Source organism: Octopus sinensis, unplaced genomic scaffold (assembly GCF_006345805.1).
Source record: "Octopus sinensis unplaced genomic scaffold, ASM634580v1 Contig17799, whole genome shotgun sequence".
NCBI lineage: Eukaryota > Metazoa > Mollusca > Cephalopoda > Octopoda > Octopodidae > Octopus > Octopus sinensis.
The window spans coordinates 1-24,698 of NW_021835332.1; the positions used below are offsets into that span (position 1 = coordinate 1).

At 37.9% G+C, this 24,698-nt stretch overlaps 1 protein-coding gene across 1 annotated transcript in view; it reads left to right on the forward strand.

The window, feature by feature from the left end:
- The first annotated feature begins 521 nt into the window (after nt 1-521).
- LOC115231208 (protocadherin gamma-B7-like) overlaps nt 522-24,698 on the forward strand; it is a 29,191-nt gene continuing 5,014 nt past the window's right edge. The window contains exons 1-6 of the mRNA XM_029801280.1: nt 522-603; nt 5,955-6,130; nt 8,549-8,569; nt 13,083-13,178; nt 16,974-17,060; nt 18,565-18,576. Coding sequence (XP_029657140.1) covers nt 522-603; nt 5,955-6,130; nt 8,549-8,569; nt 13,083-13,178; nt 16,974-17,060; nt 18,565-18,576 — 474 coding nt within the window. The remainder of the gene's footprint in view (nt 604-5,954; nt 6,131-8,548; nt 8,570-13,082; nt 13,179-16,973; nt 17,061-18,564; nt 18,577-24,698) is intronic.

The following is a 24,698-nucleotide window of genomic DNA, read 5'->3' on the forward strand; positions in this document are numbered from 1 at the left end:
AAACCTAGCTGATTTTGATTGTTTTTATATAAGTTGGTGGGAGTCTTCTGTAATTTGTTTATATTTATATGTTAAAGATATTTTTTAATCCACATCACTAACTGGTTGTTATTATTGAAGTCTTTATTATTTTTTTTTATCTTCTGCTGGTCTTAAACTATAAAATGTTCTACATATCTAAATTAAAAATAATTTTAAAAAATTGATCAAATATTAGGTTGTCCCAAAAGTTCGTAAATACTTGCGAAAATTGAATTTTTACTCGCCAAGTACTAACAAAAACAACAAAAATTATTCCTCAAAATAAAGACCATTATTTTCCAAGACTTTCTACGAACTTTTGGGACAACCTTATAGAAATTGAATCAAACTTTCTGTTTGTTACTAGTGTTTATGGTACATTTACTTTTCAGCAAGCTAAATAGTTTATTATAGATTTGATCATAAAAGAATTACACTACTTTATATTTCTATTTCATTGTTTCAACCAATACTTCATATGCCATACCAGATACTTCAATATGAATATTTTTTTTGTTATGTCAGCTGCCACCACCAGTGGATTGCCTCCAAAAATAGAAGTAAAGGAAAATCAAAAGAACGGTAAGGAAAATTTTGTTTAATAGATCAAGTTAATTTTGCATCTTTTAAAAACACGATATAAATTTATTTCATAGGAAAACATCTAGAAAAGAGAGATAAGAATGATTAACTTCAGCTACACTATTACCTTTATATATATATATATATATATATATATATATATAATATGAGGAAACATCAAGAAATATGTAAGTCTTCTATATGAGATGTGTCTTGAATACCAACCCAGCTATAAATACTAAATACTGTCTCATAATACACCAGATTAACAAGGCAGAAAGCTACCTGCAAGACAGTCATAATACCAATTCACTAGAATAACTCTCTGACTTTAATCCATCCAAATCAGTTGCTTTAATCTAATAAGTGAGAAACCAAGTGTGTTTACATTCAGAATGTAAATATGGAAGCATTGAGAATTATGTAAACAAGTCTTCTAGCAATAATGTATCTCAAATGCCACTTCAGCCATAAATGATAGCTCATAATACATAAATGTATGACATTGTATATGGCTAAATCAAAACTTACTACAAGCCTGTTGCAACATCCAAATAGTTTCCGTAAGAGATTTTTAAATAGAACTTCACACAGATATATTGCTTTTTCAATCCTTCATTATTCAATTTAGGCAAACTGTGAAATGCACAGAAACAGACAATCATTCTAGCATGTGTAGATTAATGACTAACTGATGTGACTATATCAGATTTAAAGTCAAGGTCATTCATGCATGACATGATAGGTATGATGTTTAAAAATTTGGGTTTACCCTTATCATCATCATTGTCATCGTCATCATCATCATCTTTTTCATGCTCCCATGGATTGGATGATAACCTCTCACCCTTCAGCACTTGCCATGACCCTTCACTTGCCAGGATACATGTACCAGAAGGGAAAGCTACCAATTTTTGTTATTTTGTATATCATCTACATGGGCTAATTTTTATTGTAGAAGTGAATGGGTGCATTCTTATTGTGCCACCAGCACTATAGAGATTTTCGGCCAGGACTACAGAATTCTCTCTATCCTATATCTGATGTTAGTCAAAGTTACTGCTCACCTTGGTAGGTTGACTTCACTGTGGCTTGTGGAGATCACATATTCATTTCCTTTTATGTTTTTGACATGGTTTTTATGATCAAATGCCTTCCCACTGCCATCTATTTTACAGCATTGGTTGGGTGCATTTTATTATGCTACCAGTACCAGGGCATTTATCTACCAATACAAAAGAGTCCCCTCATCACACACACAAACATGTACATGTGTATGTCTCTATAAAGATATGATACTGGATTATTTATTCATAAATCTTGAGTTCAGTGTAACAAAGAGCATTTCATTATTTATTTGGACTTAAGTTTTAAATAATAGACTCTACATATCTCAGTTCAACATCAAGATTATCTGTTAGATTATCTGATAATCTTAACTGCAATATACTATAGTTCTTCAAAGGGAAAATTTATTTCTTGTCTGCTAATGCCATAAAATCTGAAGCCTATTTTCAGTCATGTAGAAACAATATACCCATACACAAAAGGGAAAATAAACTACACAAACAAGGTCATACAATATTCATCAGAAAGACCACAAATTTTAGCCAGAGGACAGTAGTTGAAGCAGTCTTTATACCAAATATCAAACCAGTTGCACAATAGAAAAGTATCAAATGAGGCATGGTAGTTGAATATTTTTCATCTACATCTGTCACATGCATAACTCGTTTTTTTTAATGTCAACTGAAATGAAGGTTGTTGAAAATCAGTCATAATAATATTCGAAACAAAAGGCTTTAAATGTCTATGAGTTGTACTAGAATCAATAGCACAATAAACTGAAACCTTCAAAAATGACTAAAGCAGAACGAAAATACTCAGTGTACACATTGTGATCTTGGCTCAGTGTAATTCAGAAAACATTATTTTTTGGTAATTTAAGAAATGACTTATAAAAATGCAGTTAGCAAAAATACATGCTAATGTTTTAATGTTTTTGATTCATAGTACTCAAAATAGTTTATAATCTTTAATCAATTAGAGAAGCACAGTGACTGTGCTGTGGGGTTAACATCCTGGGCTAATGACTGCTTGTATATGATTTCAAAATCTTCCTACTGGAACATCTTCATCATCATCATCATCGTTTAACGTCCGCTTTCCATGCTAGCATGGGTTGGACGATTTTGACTGTGGGCTGGCGAACCAGATGGCTGCACCAGGCTCCAATCTTGATTTGGCAGAGTTTCTACAGCTGGATGCCCTTCCTAACGCCAACCACTCCGAGAGTGTAGTGGGTGCTTTTTACGGGCCACCAGCATGGGGGCCACTCATGTGGTACTGGCAATGACCACGCTCGAATACTTTTACACATGTCACCAGCGCAGGTGCCAGTAAGGCGATGTTGGTAACGAACACACTCGAATGGTGCCCTTCTACGTGCCACTGGCATGGAAGCAGTTGGCTGCTCTGTCAATGATCATGCTCGAATGGTGCCCTTTAAGTGCCACTGGCACGGAAGCCAGTTAGCCGCTCTGTCAATGATCACGCTCGTATGGTGCTCTATGCACCCTGCTATCACGGACACCAGTCATCGAGTTTGATTTTGATTTTGATTTTGCTTTTGATTGATTTCACTTGCCTCAACAGGTCTTCGCAAGCAGAGATTTAGTGTCCAAAGAAGGAAAAGGTACGCATAAGTGGGCTGGTTATGCCCCTGGCATAGGCCATGAGATTATGGTTTCATTTGGCATATTTCCAAAGGTCTCGGTCACTAGTCATTTCCTTGGTGAGGCCTAAAGTTCGAAGGTTGTGCTTCACCACTTCATCCCAGGCCTTCCTGGGTCTACATCTTCCACAGATTCCCTCAACCACTAGGGTGTGGCACTATTTCACACAGCTGTCCTCATCCATTCTTGCCACATGACCATACCAGCACAGTCGTCTCTCTTGCACACCACATCTGATGATTCTTAGGTCCAACATTTCTCTCAAGGTACACACTCTGTCGAGTATGCACACTGACATTACACATCCATCGGATCATACTGGCTTCATTCCTTGCAAGCTTACACATGTCGTCAGCAGTCACAGCCCATGTTTCACTGCCATGTAGCATGGCTGTTCGTACACAAGCATCATACAGTCTACCTTTTACTCTGAGCGAGAAGCCCTTTGTCGCCAGCAGAGGTAAGAGCTCTCTGAACTTTGCTCAAGCTATTCTTATTCTAGCAGCTACACTTTCAGCACACCCACCTCCACTACTGACTTGGTCCCCTAGGTAATGAAAGCTATCCAATACTTCTAGTTTTTCTCCCTGGAATGTGGCAGAAGTTGGTCTCTGCGCATTTCCAGTGTTTATTGCTCCTGAGTATCTGCCACATACAAAAACTATCTTCCCCATTAGCCTTCCTTTGATATTACTGCACCTCTTATGTGTCCATAGCTTACACTGGGTGCATCTTATAGAGTTTCTACCTACGCCTCTACTACAGATTGAACAGGGCCATCTACCTGAAGGGATTTGTGGTTTGCCTGCCTTCCTATATATTAGGACTTTGGTTTTAGCTAGGTTGATTCTAAGGCCCTTCAATTCTAATCCTTGTTTCCACACTTGAAACTTTGCCTCTAGTTCTGATAGTGACTCAGCAATTAGAGCAAGGTCATCAGCATAGAGGAGCTCCCAGGGGCATCCTGTCTTGAATTCCTCCATTATTGCCTGGAGGACTATGATGAATAGGAGGGGGCGGAGGACTGAGCCTTGGTGGACTCCTACCTCTACCCTGAAGTCTTCAGTGTACTCGTTGCCAACCCTCACCTTACTTACAGCGTCCCTGTACATGGCTTGCACAGCTCTCACTAACCATTCATCTATCCCTAGTTTCCTCATTGACCACCAGATAAGCGATCGGGGGACCCTGTCAAAGGCTTTCTCCATGTCAACGAAAGCCAGGTACAGGGGCTTATCTTTGGCCAGGTATTTCTCCTGCAGCTGTATTACCACAAATATGGCATCAGTGGTGCTTTTCCCTGGCACAAAACCAAACTATATCTCATCCAAGCTGGCTCTCTCCCTAATCAGTTGGGCTATAACCCTCTCCGCAACCTTCATTACCTGATCCAACAGCTTGATACCTCTGTAATTATTTGTATCTAAAGCGTCACCTTTACCTTTGTAGCAGTTGACTATTATGCTGCTACACCAGTCATTGGGTATAATTCCTTCGTGTATCACCTGGTTAACTATACGGGTGACTAGGCTATAGCCGACACTGCCAGATATTTTGAGCATCTCTGCAGTAATTCCTGATGGGCCTGGGGCCTTCCCTGTCTTCATGCTTCTAATTGCCTTAGGAACTGTCAACTGAGATAGCTGGTTCCTCTGTTGGGTCGACATTTGGCAGACTCTCATTCTCCCATTCAGTTTCTTTATTCAGCAACCTTTCATAGTGGTGTCTCCAAACCTCTCTCTTTGCATCCTCATTCAGCGCAAGTGAACCATCATCTAGCTCCCCTTTGGGTAGTCTGATACAATTCCCTGCTACCACCGTTCTTCCAGTCCTTCCAAGCCTGTTTCTTTTGTCTAATAGCCCTGTCAACAACATTGTTCCACCACCAAGTTATTTTGGGTCGGGAGGGGACTTTGCACCATCCACAGATCTGGTCGGTGACTCTTAGCAGGTTGTTCCATAGGAACCTCCAGTAGTCTTCTATACCATGTGAAGCTATATCCCCTTCTATTTCGTCAAAGGGTTTGAGTAATATGTCCCTAAATCTCTTTCCATTTGCAGGATCTTTAAGTCTTCAGACCCTTCTTCTCCTTGCCGGTCGTCTTCTGGGAATCCATTTAGCCCTGATCCTGAAGTCACTAACTACTAGTCTATGTTGCAGGTTGCCTGTCCTATGTATCACATGACAAACACAGGACATATTTTCCTATAGCCCATATTTCATATTTTATACATATCCCCAATTTTTTCATTCACTAGAGTAGCTTGGGACTTTGGAAAAGAGTGTTTTATATTACTCAGAATATATGAAGCAAAGAATAACTAAAAGTCTGAAAACAATCGTAGACATTTAGGACAAACTTATGCAAATGTTTTTGACAGGTAAAGGGTTAAGCAAGGCACAAAATGTGTCTTGTTCCAGTTTGCTTGACTGGTAAAATCATTCTAGTAAGGGCATCCAATTACAAAAAGAAATGTTTTCAATAAATGCCATCTTATCTTTTCTAGTATGCAAAAATTGATTATAAAACAGTAAAAATGAAAGAAAAACAAAATGCTGAGAATACCATGAATTTAATGCTATCATTTTTACTCATAGTAAATTTTCTTTTTCAGGCACTGTTGTTGCAACTGTTGAAGTGACTGGAAACAATTTCCCTAAATTAACTTTAGTGGGAGATGATATACTGAAATATATAAAAGTAGTAGATAATCCTTCTTGTATTAATACTGCATCATGTAACAAGTTTGATTTGGTTACCGTAAAAGTAATTGACAGAGAAAAAGTTCCGGTATGTACAAAACTTCTTGAAATAATTTCCACATGCTGACATTAATAAATAATGAAAATGAAATAAAATAAATAAAAAACAAAACAGCATTGTTGATAAGGGCATTTTCATTTATCTTTATTTATAAAACTTGTAGTCACTCAGTTGAAAATGGGATGAGACATAAAATGATAAAAAGTTCATTGGTTAATTGAGATTATAGGCCCATTTGAGAGCACACTGTCTGAGAGTGGTGGTAGACTAAAGTAAACACAGAAGGTTTTGCACTGGTGACTATAAATGAGATGGGGAGGAAAGAGAATTTTGTACAAAATTTAGTCATGTCGACTGAAAAGTGTCAGATATGAGAATTCTTGGACATTAGTAAAGATTTTCTTGATAACAAATGAGAAATCTCAGGTGCAATTTCGAAAGTGGAATATCTTGCAGATTGTATGAAGTCACAAGCGAAAATCAATTGTGAAGATTTCAGCTTTCCCTTGAATTGAGTTACAGTTTGAATAATTGCAGCAACAGCCTGGACCTTGCTAAAAGCATCTAAATATCCAGAAACTGGTTTAAAATCGAGCAGCATGTTATGTTTACTATTTCAAAAGTAGACTGTTTTTATCATGATACCAGTGATAGAGAGGTTGTTTTGAAGGACTTCGAACATCATCTTTCAGAGGAAGGTTCTTTTTCATTTTTGAGTAATGAAGCATCTAGGTGGTCTGCTTTATTGTAGAGATCATGTCTCTCTTGAGGTGAATCACTATTGTAGGAAGTATTAGGTTTACAGTATTTCCAGAGATATAGTGTAAAACAAAGTAAACTAGAAGTGGATTTGAAAATGAACCAATATTTCCTCAAGGACCAATAAAATGAATCTTAACAAATAAAGTGTTGTATTAAAGAAAAGTGGTGTGAAAATGCAAAAGTATATTGGTATAGTGTATCAGATGAAGCATCAATAGCTCAGAGTTAGCTTAAATTATTAAAAGGGAAAAGGCAGTGAATATGATTTGATTGGTTAGAAAGAAATGGAAAATAGTTGATCAAGAGAAAGAAGCATGACAAAGACTGTAAAAATGATAAGAAACACAAAGTAGATATAATTTAACTGTAGTTCTGTAGTTGCAGGGTGTTGGTGAATAAAGCGTTATATATCATTGCCAGACAGCTGACTGGCTTCCGTGCTGGTGGCATATGAAAAAACATTCAAGCGAGGTCGTTGCCTGTGCCACTGGACTGGCACCTGTGCAGGTGGCACATAAAAAACACCATTTGAACGTGGCCGTTGCCAGTACTGCCTGACTGGCCCTCATGCCGGTGGCACGTAAAAGCACCCACTACACTCCTAGAGTGATTGGCGTTAGGAAGGGCATCCAGCTGTAGAAACTCTGCCAGATCAGATTGGAGCCTGGTGCAGCCATCTGGTTCGCCACTCCTCAGTCAAATCGTCCAACCCATGCTAGCATGGAAAGCGGATGTTAAATGATGATGATGATGATGATATATTCAGTATCTAGGCAGTGTGTAAGTTGCATTTATAGCTATACAGCCATGAATTTTACCATCATACTTTCACTAAACAGTTGTTTAGTTCAGCAGTTTATTGTTTTAAATGAATTATTAGATTCATGGCCTTCTATTTATTTTTTCCCTTTTTTTGAGATAAGCATTATGTAATACCTACTTTGAGTATCATTATGTATGATACTAGTTAAGGCAGTGAGCTGGCAGAATCATTACTAGACCTAACAAAATGCTTGGCAGCATTTCTTCCAGCCTCCAGATTCAAATTCAGCTGAAGTTGACTTTGTCTTTCGTCCTTTTATCATTGATGAGATAATTACCAGTTGAGCATTGGGGTTGATGTAATCGGTTAGCCACCTTTCCCCTAAAATTTCAGGGCTTGTGTCTACAGTAGGAAGAATTATGTATGATACTGGTATATGCATTATTTCTTTGTGGCTTTTATTGAGAATTTTGATTATATTTACAGAGGCATTTTCATTTGTTTTACTCTTACTAAAGTAATATTTGACAATTGCAAAAAGTATGGTAGGAAGATGAATAAAGTTAATGTTTTGTTGGAATATTTGAAAATGTGAGCCTGAGAAGATAAAAACAGGCAAAGAAGGGGTGCTTAAAGGAAGCATATCTGAGGAGGAAGGATTTCAAAATCTGTTTTGTTTGAAGTATAGGGTAAGTTAAGTTGGATGAGGTACTTTTAGCCAACTTGGTGAGAATCAGAGAGTGTGATATTATTAACAATGACATAGAGAGAATATAACTTGATAATTGGGAGAAGAGTATTGTTGAATTAAGGTTTTGCTTATATTTTGCCTGTATCAGATATATGTACTGTTATTTATGTATTTATAATAAAACATTAATTTCTTGAATAGGAACATAATTCTTTGTATTATTTTGCAGAACGGATTTGTTGAGTTTACGGTAAGAATATATACTTCTAATACTTAACTTTTTAAGAGTGGCCTGTTGTCATCATCATCTTCATTGTCATCATCATCATAATTATCGTCACCACCACCACCACCTTCCTCCTCCTCCTTCTCATCATCATCATCATCAGTAACATCTGTTGACCATGCTGGCATTCATATGATGGTTTGACCAGTGCTGGTAAGCTGAGGTACTGCACTAGACTCAAGTCTGATTTGGCATGGTTTCTGTGACTGGATGCCCTTCCTAAAGCCAACCACTCTAAGAGTGTAATGGGTGCATTTATGTGCCACCAGCATGGGTGCCAGTTGCATGACACCATATCTGTCATGACTAAGATTCCACAGGACTTGATGGTTCATCTTCTCAAGCATATTGCCAAAAGTCTTGCTCATTTGTCATTGCCTCCATGAGGCCCAACACTCAAAAGGTGCTTTTTACTTATCACATGCACAGGAGCCAGTTACATGACATCAGCATCAAACACATGATTTCACTTGGCCTGATGGGTTTTCTCCAGCACAGCATATCACCAAATGTCTCAGTTATTAGCCATTGTCAGTAAGGTGAGAATTAACACCTTGTAGAGTTATATATATATATTTCATCATCATCATCATCATTGTTTAACGTCTGCTTTCCATGCTAGCATGGGTTGGATGATTTGACTGAGGTCTGGCGAACCAGATGGCTGCACCAGGCTCCAATCTGATCCGGCAGAGTTTCTACAGCTGGATGCCCTTCCTAATGCCAATCACTCCGAGAGTATAATGGGTGCTTTTACGTGCCACCGGCACGAGGGCCAGTCAAGCAGTACTGGCAACGACCACCCTCAAATGGTGCTTTTTATGTGCCACCTGCACAGGAGCCAGTCCAGCGGCACTGGCAATGACCTTGCTTGAATGTTTTTTCATGTGCCTCCAACACAAGTGCCAGTAAGGCGATGCAGGTAACGATCATATATATCATCATCATCATCATCATCATCATCATCAGTTAACGTCCGCTTTCCATGCTAGCATGGGTTGGACGGTTCAACTGGGATCTGGAGCCCGACGCTGCACCAGGCCAGTCAGATCTGGCAGTGTTTCTACAGCTGGATGCCCTTCCTAACGCCAACCACTCCGAGAGTGTAGTGGGTGATTTTATGTGCCACCGACACAGGTGCCAGCGAGGCTGGCGAACGGCCACGCTCGGATGGTGTTTTTATGTGCCACCGACACATGCCAGACGAGGCTGGCGAACGGCCACGCTGGATGGTGTTTTTATGTGCCACCGACACAGGTGCCAGACGAGGCTGGCGAACGGCCATCGATGGTGTTTTTATGTGCCACGACACCCAGACTGGCGAACGGCCACGCTCGGATGGTGTTTTTATGTGCCACCGCACAGTGCCAGACGAGGCTGGCGAACAGCCACGCTCGATGGTGTTTTTATGTGCAGGAGCCAGATGAGGCTGGCGATACGATCAGATGGTGATTTTTATGTATATTATATCATCATCATCATCATTTTGCATCCATTTTCTATGCTGGCATGGGTTCGACAGTTTGGCATGTAGCTGGCCAGCTGGGAGCTGTCCAGACTCCAATTGTCTGTTGCGGCATGGTTTCTATGGTTCGCCTTTCCTTATGCCAACCACTTAACAGAGTGTGCTGGATGCGCATTTTACATGTTACCAGCATAAGTGCATTTACACAGCACCAGCACAGGTGCTTTTTTATGTGGCCCCTACTATTACCCTGGCGGTGTCTGAAGCTTTTATGTGTGGAAGACAGCATTGTACTTAACTTGACATGTCTTATCAAGAATAGCAAATTGCTACATCTCCTTTGTCATTGCCTCAGTGAGGCCCATCTTCCAAAGATCTTTTCTCACCACTTTGTCCCACGTCTTCTTGGATCTACCCCTCCCGCAGGTACCCTTCACAATTAGAGCTTAGCACTTCTTTACACACTTGTCCTCATCCATACACATCACTTGACCAAACCAGTGCAGTCTTCTCTCTTGCACACAGCATCCGATGCCTCTTATATCCAGTTTCCCTCTTGAATCATATACACTCTGTTGTGTATGCACATTGACATGACTCATCCAGTGGGGAATGCTAGCTTCCTTTCTTTCAAGCTTTCGGAAGTCCTCTGTAGTCAAAGTACGTTCACTGCCATGTCACATAGCTGTACATACACAGGCATCATACAATCTGCTTTTCACTCTGAGAGAGAGGCCCTTAGTTATCAACAAAGATAGAAGCTCTCTGAACTTTGCCCAGCCTATTCTTATTGTAGCAACTACACTTTCAGAATTTTCTCCACCACTGCTAACTTGGTCTTTTAGGTAAAAGAAGTTATCTACTACTTGTAATGAGTCCCCCGAGTGTTTGAGGGAATCTGTTGCTTGTAGATTATTAGCGCTTATTGTACCTGCACATTTGCCTCACACAAAGACTCTATTCTCCATTAACCTTCCTGTGATGCCACTTCACTTCTTATATGTCCAAAGCTTGCACTGGGTACAACACATGGAATTTATCCCAACACCCTTCTTACATAACAAGGAGAACCATCTCCCAGACGGGACTTGTGAATTGTCTGTTGAGTCAAGTAAAACCAAAATTGTAGTTGTGGCCAGTGTCCTCTGACTGGTTCCGGTGCCAGAGGCAAATAAAAAGCACCATCCAAACTTGGATCCGAACATAATCAAAGCCAGCAACACCTGACTGGTCCCTGTGCCGGTGGCACGTAAAAAGCACCATCAGAATGTGGCTGATGCCAGTACCCTCTGACTGGCTCCCTTGCCAGTCACACGTAAGAAGTACCATCCAAATATGGCTGATGCCAGTACCCCTGACTTGCTCCTTTGGCGGTGGCATGTAAAAAGCACTATCCTAATGTGATCAATGCCAGGACTGCCTGACTAGCCCCCATGTTGGTGGCCCCTGAAAAGCACCATCCGAACGTGGCCAATGCCCGTACCCCATGACTGGCCCCATGCTGGTGGTACATAAAAAGCACTATCCAAACATGATCAATGCCTGGCCTGCCTGACTAGCTCCTGTGTTGGTGGCATGTAAAAAGCACTCTCAGAGTGGTTGGTATTAGGAAGCGCATCCAGCTATAGAAACATTGCCAGATCAGATTGAAGCCTGGTGCTGGCTCTCTGGACCTCAGTCAAACCATCCAACCTATGCCAGCATGGAAAATGGACTTTAAACGATGATGATGATCTGTTCTTCTCACTGTTGCTGTTGCTTTTGTTCAATGTCCTTTGTTTACATCTTCCTGGAAAACTTTCTTTAAAATCTTATAACCAGCTTTGTTAGTAAACTTTTGGATTTTGAAAAAAATTTTTGTTCTGTTCTTGCTTTTTGAAGTTAGTTTTACTAAAACATTTTCCAGATTGATATTTGAGCACTATTTCTTAAACTTAAATGTAACATTGAAAAGTAGAGGTGGGGCATTGCCCTCCATTGCCCCTTTCTTTCCAGTGCCACCTTGGATCTTTCCACCCCACCGAGAGGAGTGGTATTGCCCATTTTGGAAACTACTGGTTTAACCAATACATTAAACAAATGATCATTAGTTTGATAGATAGATATTTAAATAATTGACTAAGTATAAAGAAGTGGAATTGAACCTGAATGTGTGTTGTTCTTATCGGCAGATTGACTCTCCCAAGATAGAACTAAATATATATTGAGAAGTAATGTTTGTCACCACTTCAATATAGCTGTTCTGTATGAACTGACATTACTACCATTCTTTAACCCGCAAGAGGAAGCCTCCTCTAGTAATCTGCACCTAATATATTTTGCAAGCAAGGTTGTGAACCTCTACCATCTTTATGTGACTTGACAGGGCCAGCAGACTGTCTGGTTTCGGGCTACTTTTGCCTATCCTCAATGCTGGATACCTGTCTGCTAGTGACAGCAGTAATTCCCCATTCCCCCAGTTCGCAACATATAGAAAATAAGCGACAATCAGTCACTGATCTTGCAACAACAAGCAAAGTAACTAGTTAGAAAATCTTTGCAAGAGATGAAATGAGTAATTATACTGAGAAGTAATGTTTGTTGCCACTGCAACATGGCTATTCCAAATGAACTGGTGTTACTACCATTTTTAACCCCAAGAGGAAGCCCCCTTTGTGTAGAACAGCCATCTTGAAGTGGCAATAAACATTACTTCTCAGTATAGTCACTACGTTCATCTCTTACAGAGATTTCCCAACTAGCTATTTTGCTTGTGAAAAATATATATTGTTATTCAAAATTAATTTGACTTATCCTTTATATTATTAACAGCAGTGATAAAATAAGTTCCAATAATGTAATTTATAATGAGTTCATACAAATGATTGCAAAACTGTTGAATTATCATATGCATGCTTTTTTGTGATGTAAAAATACTTATATTGAAGAGAAGCTTACACATCAACAAGATCAAATTCATGTTCTTGAAATCGTATGGAATTATAACATTTGATATCTGTTTTTTAAATTCAGGATGGCTCAGGTAAAAATTGTATCTTAATAATTCTTGATGAAAATGATAATGTTCCAGTTTTCGGAAGTCAACGATATAAAGCAACAATACCAGAGGTAAGAATTTGACATTTTCTTTTAAAAGATTCTCTCTCGTTCTTTCTCCCTCTCTCTTTCTAATGCTTCATAGAAGTGAAGTATTGAACATGACTGCAGAAGGCATAAGAATACTTGAAAGAAATGAGATGCGCATGCATGCTCTACTGGATGTGTCAGATTAATGTACATGTATGACAAAGTGCAAATGTGCTGAGAGAAAAATTGGGCAAAAGAGGTACCAGATGTGGTGTACAAAAGAGAAGACTGCTGATATGGTCTTGTGATGGGTATGGATGAGCACAGCTGCATAAAGAAGTACAGACTGTTGATTGTGGATGGAACTTATGAAAGAAGACGATTCAGGAAAACATGAAATGAAGTAGTGAAGACCAGTGTCAGGTTGTTGAACCTTGCATAAAAGACTGAGCTGATTAGAGATTCAGTGTGCTCAAGAAGCCTCATCAATCTCATAAAAAATGAGGTCAAACAGTCAAACTGTCTAACCCATGCTAGCATGGAAAGTGGACATTAAATGATGATGATGATGGTGATGATATATATATATATATATATATATATATATATATATATATATATATATAGCATCATAACCATCTGAGTAAGGATTATGTTGAAATCATAAGATGCAGCATGATAGATGTGAACTATTTTGGTAGATGAACTTATTGAATCAATGATGAATATCACTGGATGGCGAGCAGAGGAACGCCCAACAAACTGACAGCCAGAATCAGTTTCCTTAGATTTTATTCTGAATACAGATTCTGCTTTGTTGACTGCTCCAGTGCACAGTCTGAATTGTTGATATGCCTGCATTTAATGTTCCTTTTTAATTTTGGACATCAACTAGACAATGGCAGCCTTTAATGAAGCTACAGTATTATGAAGATGGATATTAGTGTCTCTTTCATCATCATTATCATCATCATCATGATCATCATCATCTTTCAGTGTCTGTTTCCATACTGGCATGGATCGGATGATTTGACAAGAGTTGGCCTTGGCTCCATTTGTCTGTTCTGGCATGATTTCTATTTAGCCACTTTTATATGCTTCTATATGGCACCAGCACATAGGACTGGCACAGGCACTTCTACATACCACTGGCACAAGTGCTTTTATATGACACTGGCAATGGTGCTTTTACATAACATTGGCATGGACACTTTTACATGGCACCACCAAAGGTACTTTTATGCGAAACTAGCACCCACAAGTCTGCAAGACTAGGATTTCTTGGCTGAGAGAGGGATGCAGAAGACATGCCTATAGGCATGGACAGCCTCAGTTTTACTTAGCTTAGCATGTTTTCTCAAGCATAGAAAACCCTTCGAATCTTGGCCACCTGTCATCTCCTCTTTGAGGCCCAACATCTGAAGATTCTTTCTCACCACTTCATCCATGTCTTCTTGGATCTGCCCCTTCCACATGTTCCCTCCATAATTAGAGATCTTCACTTCTTGATGCAGCTTTCCTCATCCATTGCTCCATGAGATTTAAATCTGGCAAGTTTGGAGGCCACAAGTTTGGTGTTACATGATTGTAACGATTGACTGACATTCATTCTTGGGTTATATGAATTTGAAAGAAAGTGCTGAGTCTATTGAAGTACATGTGGCTTTCTATTGCATACTTAATCCACCTAGGACTTAACAGATCTATCTCCAGCAGCTCAATGTATACTATAGTATTAACTCTAAAATCCTGTCAAAAGATGTGAGGTGGAATGACATGGCATTCACCACTAAGCATTCCTAAATTCATCGCAATTGCTGGAAACTTGGTGTGCATCATTCAATGAAAACAGAAGGATCTGCACTTAACCATCAGGAATTGGAATTTTTCCTGTTAGACTTTTGGCTGTGGATGAAGATTTTTTCCTCAGAGAAGAATCAAAGCATGCCATATTTGTAAGGGTTTTAACCTTGTTAAGTAACCACTTGGCAAGGATCAAAGGATTTTTCTGTGTCTTTGCAGACATCAATTGGCCTCTCCTCCTCAGTACTTGTATCGAATGTCCTCATGCACCAGTTTTGATAGTCTGTTCTGACACCTAAAGTTTTTTGGCAATAGCCCTCATAGATTTTGTGGAATCATCATCAATAATGTTTTGAACCCATTGGATGAATTGCAGTGTCGTTATAGTGTAAAAATGTTTAGAATGCTTTTTTCTCTTTGATACGTTTGAAACATCCCTGCCAGAGTCTTCCATTTCTATTTGAACTTTACGTGCAAAGATCTTGCAACATGTAGAAAGCTGGTAATTTCTACATTGATGCATTCCACATATATCGCAGCAATAACTGCATATCTTTTCATTTTTTGTGTCAGCACTTTATCTACCATGGATAATAGGAAAGAAATAAATTCTTTTAATTGATTTAAGAGAATAATAAACTGATAATTATTTAGTGTCCTGAAATACTTCTCACACCCATTGTATATTAGATTGGTAAGGAAGCTCTGTTGCATTTCAAGATAGAAAAGTAAATAATTATTTGGTTTTAATTGATATTTTTTGTCAAGATAGTATATTCTCTCATTTTTGATAACATAATTCCAATCATTTGGGTGAAAAATTTTTCAAGTTTCATTTTTAAGCTGATCACAATTGTTAGATATTTATAGATTGTTTTCACTCTAATAAATATTGCAATGGTCTGAAAAGATAATAGAGGGAACAAAATCGGTAGAGTAAGGATGGTGAGGTACAACTTTCATATTTAAGGCAGTAATCCTTTCATGAATGACTTCAGTAGGATATGATTTTGTGTTATTATGTTGGAGCAACGCCCCTGTACATTTGATTAATGAGGAATACCTTTGCTGCAATTTTTTTTGTGTGCAATGCTTCCATTTGATAACAGTATTCCTCTGCATTTTACTTTAACACTTAATAGTATAAAACATTCTTTATACCCAACCAAACAGAGCACATTTTTAGCTGTTGTAAATGTTTGAGGATGGATTCTCTTTTTTCATTTTTGTTAAATATAATTATAGAAAACCAACTTTTCACACACCTGTGATGATTCTATCCAGGAAAGGTTTTGTAGCTAGCCTACTCTTCAATAATGAGCAGAAAACAACTTTATGATTAAGCTGATAAGCAGTCAAGTGATGAGGCACCCATTAACCAAATTTAGATACTTTTCCTAGTTCATGCAAGTGTTTTGTGATCAAAATGTGACTTCACTTGAACTGTTTTGTCAATTTTCATGTAGTTTCCCTTGGGTTTTCTCAACTATGGTTTCCAGAAGCTCAATATTGACAGAACATGGTCATGCAGATCAAGGAAATATGTGAAAGAAATATTTCCTGAGTAAAACTGGCCAAACCATCATTGGAATGTCCAGACACTTCAAGCTTTGTTTTCACAGACAGAATGAATATTCTTGTTTCCATTGCTTCTTTTGAATTCATACAATATGCAGTGTCTGATAGGGGTCTGATCTAAACTCATTTTAAAAGGTAAAATAAATCATACAAATTTAACCATTATATTATAAAGTAATCTGTGAAGAATAAAGCATTAAAGTGTAAAACTTAATGTTTATTTGACAATAAGTATTGAAAAAGTACCCTGAAGCGATTGTGTTAAAAATGTTACAGGACCTTCTTTCTGACCTAATGTTTATATATGTATTGCTTTCATAGCAAAGACATTTGTGGTAGGGGGGAATTGTTTTCTGAAATGTGTCATCTTTATCATAGAATGAATTAATATGAAAACTAGTGAAAAAAAAATATTTGCTGAATTATATTTCCTTAATATTTTGCTTTTTTTTGCAGAATATTACAGTAAACACTAAAATACCAAATTTGCAGATAACAGCAACTGATTTTGATGAAAATCCTTCTCTAAAATATTCTTTGATAGTAAGGATACTGGTTTATTTTTTGCTTTATACTCACAAGTCATTCAATGTATTTTAACATGAAAGTAGCTAAATTAAACCAACCTGTACTTTAGGAAGTTTCACTTTCCCAAGATGATTCTTAATACAATTTACTGAGACCAAATTCATAGGTTACTGCTTTGATACACAGCCTTCATAACTGATATGTAATCATAAGAATTGCTTCATGCTTGTGTTTCGTCTAAGTTGGTCTCAATGGTTTAAGTCTACTTAACAGTAGATAGTTACCATGGACATGGGGACATGGGTTGCATTGTTTACTGATGTAAACTGATGATTTTGTTTGTTGTCTGCAGTTCTGAGTTAATTTCCTCTGGTTAGCAGGCAATTTTAAATACAGTGGAACTTAATCCTAAAAGAGATTTAGCTTTTACCTACATAATGTTATAGAAACAACAATGGAACATTTGCTCTGTGGAGTCTTGAACTACAAAAATGAAGATGAATAATTTGCTCAGCCAAATTTTGATACACCTATCTCTGTCCCTCTATACTTTTAATCACTCAAATGGCACAAAACTGCACCCAGTCAATACTATTCCTCCCAGCATGGAAAACAGACTTTGAATAATGATGATGATGATGATATCTATGTATATGGTTCATATATGTATGTGTGTGTCTAGACACACATATAATTGTCTGTAAAGTCACAAGAGGGACTGAAGGATGACAAGTTTAGTGCATGTCATATATCAGATTAACTTAAATATCATGAATCCACCTTTTATATGGAATGATTGATCAAATATTGTTTTAAGCTGGACATTTAGACACATGCACACACTTCTATCACTTTTTCTTGCCATTCCATATACCTCACTAATTTTCTTCTCTTACTAAAGCAGAAAAATCATTTCCTTCCTTGTACAGTTGTTACTTTTTCTTTTTCCATTTTTTTTCTCATTTCATCTCTCATTTCTGTATTAACACCATTTCACACCAATACCCTTACACACACTATTCACATTCCTCCTACCTTCTTTCCACCCTCACACTTGCACCCACTGCTACCTCCTCACTTCTATATTTTACTTGCTCACAATATAATTACTCATGTACACCAACCATCCACATATCTCCGCTATCCCATGCCATTACATCCAACACTTATATTTTGCCAATATAAGAAATTATTATTAGTATAATTTTTTGATTGATAACTAGATCTTTTGGGTTACTTGTCAAATGTCTGGTAATAACATGTTACAAAAGCTGTCATGAAGGTTTCTCAAAGTTTTTTTCAATTTTATTTAGGCCTTATAAGTTAAAAACAGATTTAGTTTTGTCTTATTAAATAAGATGTTGCAGCAAATAATATTCATAACTGTCTGAAAACCAACTCTTTTAATGCACACCTCTGAGTTTCATTGTCTTAAAATATCTTCTCATCTTAAAAAATATCTTTTGTATTATTCTTGTTATTCACTATTCTTATAAATGTTTATTTGTTTCAATTTCAGCCTGCTGGCCAGGTGAGTTTAACTTTGATTTGATATTTATTCTAATGTCTTCCATGATGGTGTCCATAATGATATCAAATATGCTCTTAGAATCTACTTGAAATCAACTCTTTGGGGAAATATAAAATTTGTTGAAGTTGAAATTTGCTGGTGATTTTTGTTCCTCTGGCAAGACCTGTGTTGTTGGTGTTTTGTAGCTACTGTGGTAGTGATTGTTGTCAACACCTCTGTTTTGTTGGCGTTGTTGTCTCTCATGTAGTATTTGCTGTTGGTGTTTTTGCTGGAGACCTCTCTGCTTTCTTTTCTTGGGGTTGCCTCTGTAGTTGGGGTTGCTTCAGTTGTTTGTGGTGTGAGTGGTGCTTGTATCAAGGGGGTAGTGTCCTCCTTCTGTTTTAGTCATGGGCAAAAGGCTTTCAGGTGGTTATTTTGTCCACATTGATAGCATCTTGGCCTTCTGTCCTCACACATTTTATTTGGCTTGAGTAATTCGTGTCCCTGTTCACCTACCAGAGACCAAATGGTGGCTTTGTTGCCTTGTTGCACCTCTGCCACCTGGGCCTCTCATGTGGTTCCAAATAATAATGACAATAATAATAATAATAATAATAATAATAACAATAATAATAATAACAACACCAACACCAGATATTCTGCTCAAAACCACAAATTTGCGTGTTAGTTGTTTGACCTAAATCAGGTGAGCATGTCCATAGTGGCTGACAATATGTGCATCTCTGATCACAAGCGGAGTAATGGGGGAGCATCATAACCATGTTTTTGAGATGGATTCTTTAGGGCTTGAATAATTCACCCCTGGAACAAAGGTATTTTTATTTGTCATCCTTAGACCACCCTAATAGGAACTTTGAGCGGGATGGACTAATTGATCTGAAGAAAATTCTAACTGGGTTCCATCTGCAAGATCATGTACTGTCTATTGTGAAATGAGGTCACCATGTTCCACACAATTGGTTGTGATGCATATGATTGGTGTACCCTTATCAGGTGCATTGTCATGATGATTATATTGCTTTTTCTATATTTGTACCCCAGCATCACTTTGGCATATACTGTTCATCATCATCATCGTTTAATGTCTGCTTTCCATGCTGGTATGGGTTGGACGGTTTGACTGAAAACTGGTGAGCTGTGGGGCTGCACTAGGTTCCAGTCTGATTTTGCAGGGTTTCTACTACTGGATGCCTTTCCTAATGCCAACCACTCAGAGAGAGTAGTGGGTGCTTTTTACGTGCTACTGGATGGGTGCCATTGACCTGACATCAGTATCACTCACGATTATGATCTTAATTGGCTTGACAGGTTAATATAAGCACTGTATATTGCCAAGGGTCTTGGTCACCTGACACTGCCTCCATGGGGTCCAATGCATGAATGTTGCTTTTTATATGCCTCCGGCATGGATGCCAGTCAGATGACATTGGTATTGGTCACGACTCTGATTTCATTCGGTTCAACAGGTTTTCACAAACACAGCATATTGCCCAGTGATTGAAGGGTGCTTTTAATGGGCCACTTAAACGACATTGGCATCAGCCATGACTATGGTCTCACTTGGGTCTTCTCAAGCATGGCATATCGTCAAAGGTCTTGGTCATTTGTCATTATTTCTGTGAGGCCCAGCATTTGAAGATTATGCTTCACTACCTCATCCTACGTCTTCCTGGGTCTACCACTTCCACAGGTTCCCTCCATCATTAGAGTGCAACATTTCTTCACACAGCTGTCCTCATCCATACACATCACATGACCATATCAGTGCAGTCATCTCTCTTGCACACCACATCTGATGCTTCTTATGTCCAACTGTTATCTCAGGAGCGCTTACACTCTGTTATGCATGCACACTGACATTACACATCCAATGGAGCATACTAGCTTCATTTCTTTCAATGTTGTTATTATTATTTGTTGTTGTTGTCATTATTATTATTATTTATTATTATTATTATTATTATTATTATTATTATTATTAAAGTGAGGGATGCGATGGCAGAATGCTTGAGGGACAAATCGCCGGGTTTGGATGGTCTATCCTATGAGCTTTACAATTGTATGCCAGACTTGTTTGGAGATGTCTTGGCAGCGGTGTACTGCAACTTGCAGCAAAACGGGAGCACCCCCAGTTTTGTGAGCTGAGGAGCCAATACATTTCTTTCGAGCCTATGCATGTCCTCAGCAGTCTCAGCTCATGTTTCACTGCTGTGTAGTAAGGTTGTTCACACACAGGTATCATACAGTCTGCCTTTCATTCTGAGTGCGAGTTTCTTTGTTACGAGGAGAGGTAGGAGCTCTCTGAATTTTGCCCTATTCTTATTCTAGCAGGTATGCTTTCAAAGCATCCATTCCTGCTATTGATTTGGTCACTTAGGTAAAAGAAGCTATCGACTACTTCTAGTTTTCTCCCCTGGAATTTGATGGAATCTATTTTCTGTACGTTTCTGATGTTTGTTGTACCTGTGCACCTTCAACACACAAAAACTATCTGCCCTGTTAACTTTCCTCTGATATTGTTGCATCTCTTATGTGTCCATAACTTACACCAGGTACATCTTATGGAGTTCCTACTTATGCCTTTTCAACAGATCAATTGTGGCCATCTACCTTAAGGGATTTGTGATTTGTCCACCTTCCTACTTACTAAGACTTTGGTTTTTGCTAATTTAACTCTAAGGCCCTTTGATTCTAGACCTTGCTTCCACATCTGAAACTTTTTCTCTAGTTCTGGTAGTGATTCAGCTATAAGAGCAAAGTCATCAGCATAGAGGAACTCATAGGGGCGACCTGTCTTGAATTCCTCTGTTATCGCCTGGCGGACTATGATGAACAAGAAGGAACTGAGGTGAACCCCTACTTGGTGAACCCTTACTTGTGCCCTGAATTCTTCTCTATACTCATTGCCAACCCTCACCTTACTGACACCTTACTCCCTGTACATGGCTTGTATAGCTCTCATCAACCACTTGTCTATCCGTAATTTCCACATTAACCACCAGATAATGGATCAGGGGCCTTGTAAAAGGCTTTCTCCAAGTCAACAATAGCCAGGTACAGAGGTTTATCTTTAGCTAAGTATTTCTCCTGCAGCTGCCTTACCAGAAATATGGCATCAGCAGTGTTTCTCCCTGGCATCTCATCTAAACTAATTCTCTCCTTAATTAGTTGGGCTGTAACCCCCTCCGTGGCTTTTATCACTTGATCCAGCAGATTGATACCTCTGTAATTATTTCTATCTAAGGTGTTACTTTTACCTTTGTAGCAGCTGACTATGGTGCTGCTACACTGGTTGTTGGGTATGACTCCTCTGTGCATCACCTTATTAACTATGTGGGTGACTAGACTAGCCTACACTGTCAAATATTTTAAGCATTACAGCAGTGATTCTTGAGGGGCTGAAGGGTTTCCTTGTCTTCATATCCTTAACTGTTTTATCTACCAAGTTACTGTCAATTCAGATAGCTGGTCCCTCAGTTGGTTCAACATTTGGCAAATAACAACAACAAAAATACGTTGAGTAGCTGTGTCTCATGGGCAGGATAAGCTTACTAGTCTTGTTTGATAATTGTCCTAGATGTATTATCTTCAACAAAATCATCCTTTGATAGGAACAGATAAAATGTATAACTAAACAAAAAATACAAAATTCGCAATGTCTATTGACGAAAACACATACCAGATCAGTTGTCACTTGAATCAACAAGGGCTGCATCCCTCAAGGAGGAATCAGCCTGGGGTTGAAAAGTTTGCATTTGAAACAAGCTCTTCTCCAAATATGGACTTGAATAAGATTAATCTCAACCCAGTCCTTTCAAGTTCAGATGCACTAAGAAGACAAAGATCTAAATGTTACAAATGAACCTGAGAAACTTACAAGTAAGTGATATATACATTCTATTGCTCATTGGGCAAATAATCTGAATCCAAATACATGGTAAATTCTTTTAAGGTATGGAGAGAAAGAAATCTAGACATTAGACCAAACATGGATGAAAACAAACTTACAAATATAAGAGACATTCTTAGAAACAAATGACTAACAGATGCAGAATTAAATGAAATCAAGAGGAAAGTTGGAAAGATTTGAAAATATAAACACGAAGGAAGGATGAAAATGAATACATGACAGTAGAGAAACCTTAAAACTTTGTGACCAAGTTGTCACCAGAAGAAATTGCACAAAAAAAAAAAAAATGAAAATATCAGAAATACCACAGAGCAAGTTTAAGTTGAAAGATATATTAACAATATGGATGAAGATATTTTTAGTCATGAGCTTTAAGATTGGCTAGAACCCTAACCCTAACCCTAATCCAAGCCCTAACCCTAACAAGAAATTTCTCAATGAACTTGGAAAAGTAAAAAACATTAGTATGAATGAAAGAAAATCATTGCAAAAACTGACAAACAATCCCAGGACACATAAGAATTAGAAATCAGGCTGTTAAAGCAATAATTGAAGAGATGGAGCCTGATGTATCAGAACTGAATGAAGTTATATATGCCACAGTAATGGTAATATAAAGGAAATGTGTGTCAATGAAAAGGCAAAAAGGACACTGCACTAAAAAAAAACAAAAAAAAACTGGAAGATAAAAATTGAGTAAGAAATTGAAATGATGAGAGTAGAATTATCAATCTTGGATTAAATATATGTTAGCAAATCTGTCAAGATAAGGACAGAAGGTGATTAAGAAATATTAAGTAACTTCACTTCAAAACATGATACTCCATCAATCAAAGAGACCCTGAAACAATAAGTACTGCTGAAAGCTCAAAGAATGAGATTTGATAAATGAAACAAACTTCACAGGCAACAGTTGTTTATGTCAGATGCAAAAGATGTTTTTACATGGAAATTGGGTTATAGACAAAAGAAACTCCTTCAATTCATGAGATTGATGAATTTTGGAAAAAAGATAGAAGTACAGAAAATACCCATAATGAGAATGTAGAATGAATAAAGAACATAGAAGAAATGGTCAATAATTTAGAGAGGCTGACTTGGCCATTTCTTCAGAAATGATCATACTATTGCCTGCTTCTCCACTTCATACAAAATGCTCACCTCAATTTTGACTGAGACGATGTATAAATTTATGAACAAAATTCATTTCCCTACTGAGCAGAAAGGTTGCCACTGTGGGTCTTATAGCTGTGAAGACCAACTTTAATTAATTAAACTATCATAACAAGAAAAGAAGTTTGAGAACTGCTTGGATTTATTATTAAAAAGTGCATTTGATTGTGTGCCCCATTCATGAATTTTGAAAACTTTGGGTGTTCTGAGGATTTTCCCAGTAATATCAAATTCCTGAAATACATGTCTGTATAGAATACACATCTAACTTTGTCATACACTACAACTGTTAATATAAATTCCAGCAGCATAAGCATTAACTTTTTCAAGATAATTCATTTTCTCTTTCTTTTATTTTGAATTGCATTCAAACCACTAACTGTAGATTTCAACAAAAAATGGCTACAAAAAGATAGCAAAAACTACAACCATCTGTATTTTGTGGATGATTTGAAATGCATGCCGAAAATGACAACATGTTGGTAAGACTGTTAAAGAGAGTTAAGGGTTCAGTGATGAAGCAGGGGTAGGTTAGAGTTTGGGCTGGAAAAATGTGTGAAAGGGCAGAATGACAAGCACATATCCAATGGATAAAGATGTGGGTGTAGTAATTATGGAACAAGATCAAACCTAAAAGTATTTGACGTCAAGGAAGGCTAAAGTATTCATTATGCTAGCATGAAAGAAACAATCAAAAGGAACGCTACAGGAGAGTATGTGCTGTCTTAAAAACAGAGCTCAACTCAAAGAATGAAATGTGTATCTGCTATAAATACCCTTACAATCCCAGTTATCACCTATGATTGCAATATCATAAATGGACCAATAATGAAAATGGACTAAAAAATGACTAAAAAGTTTGACCTATAATAAATTAGATCCTCAAAAGCAGATGTGGATCACCTTTATTTCTCTGGATGAAGTAGTAGAGTTAGAGGAATGATCGCGCTTGAGCTGCTGTGCAAAATATCAAGTGTTGGGCTCAAACAATACCTTAAAACTTCAGATTACTGGATGTTGAAAACAGTTTCAGAATATG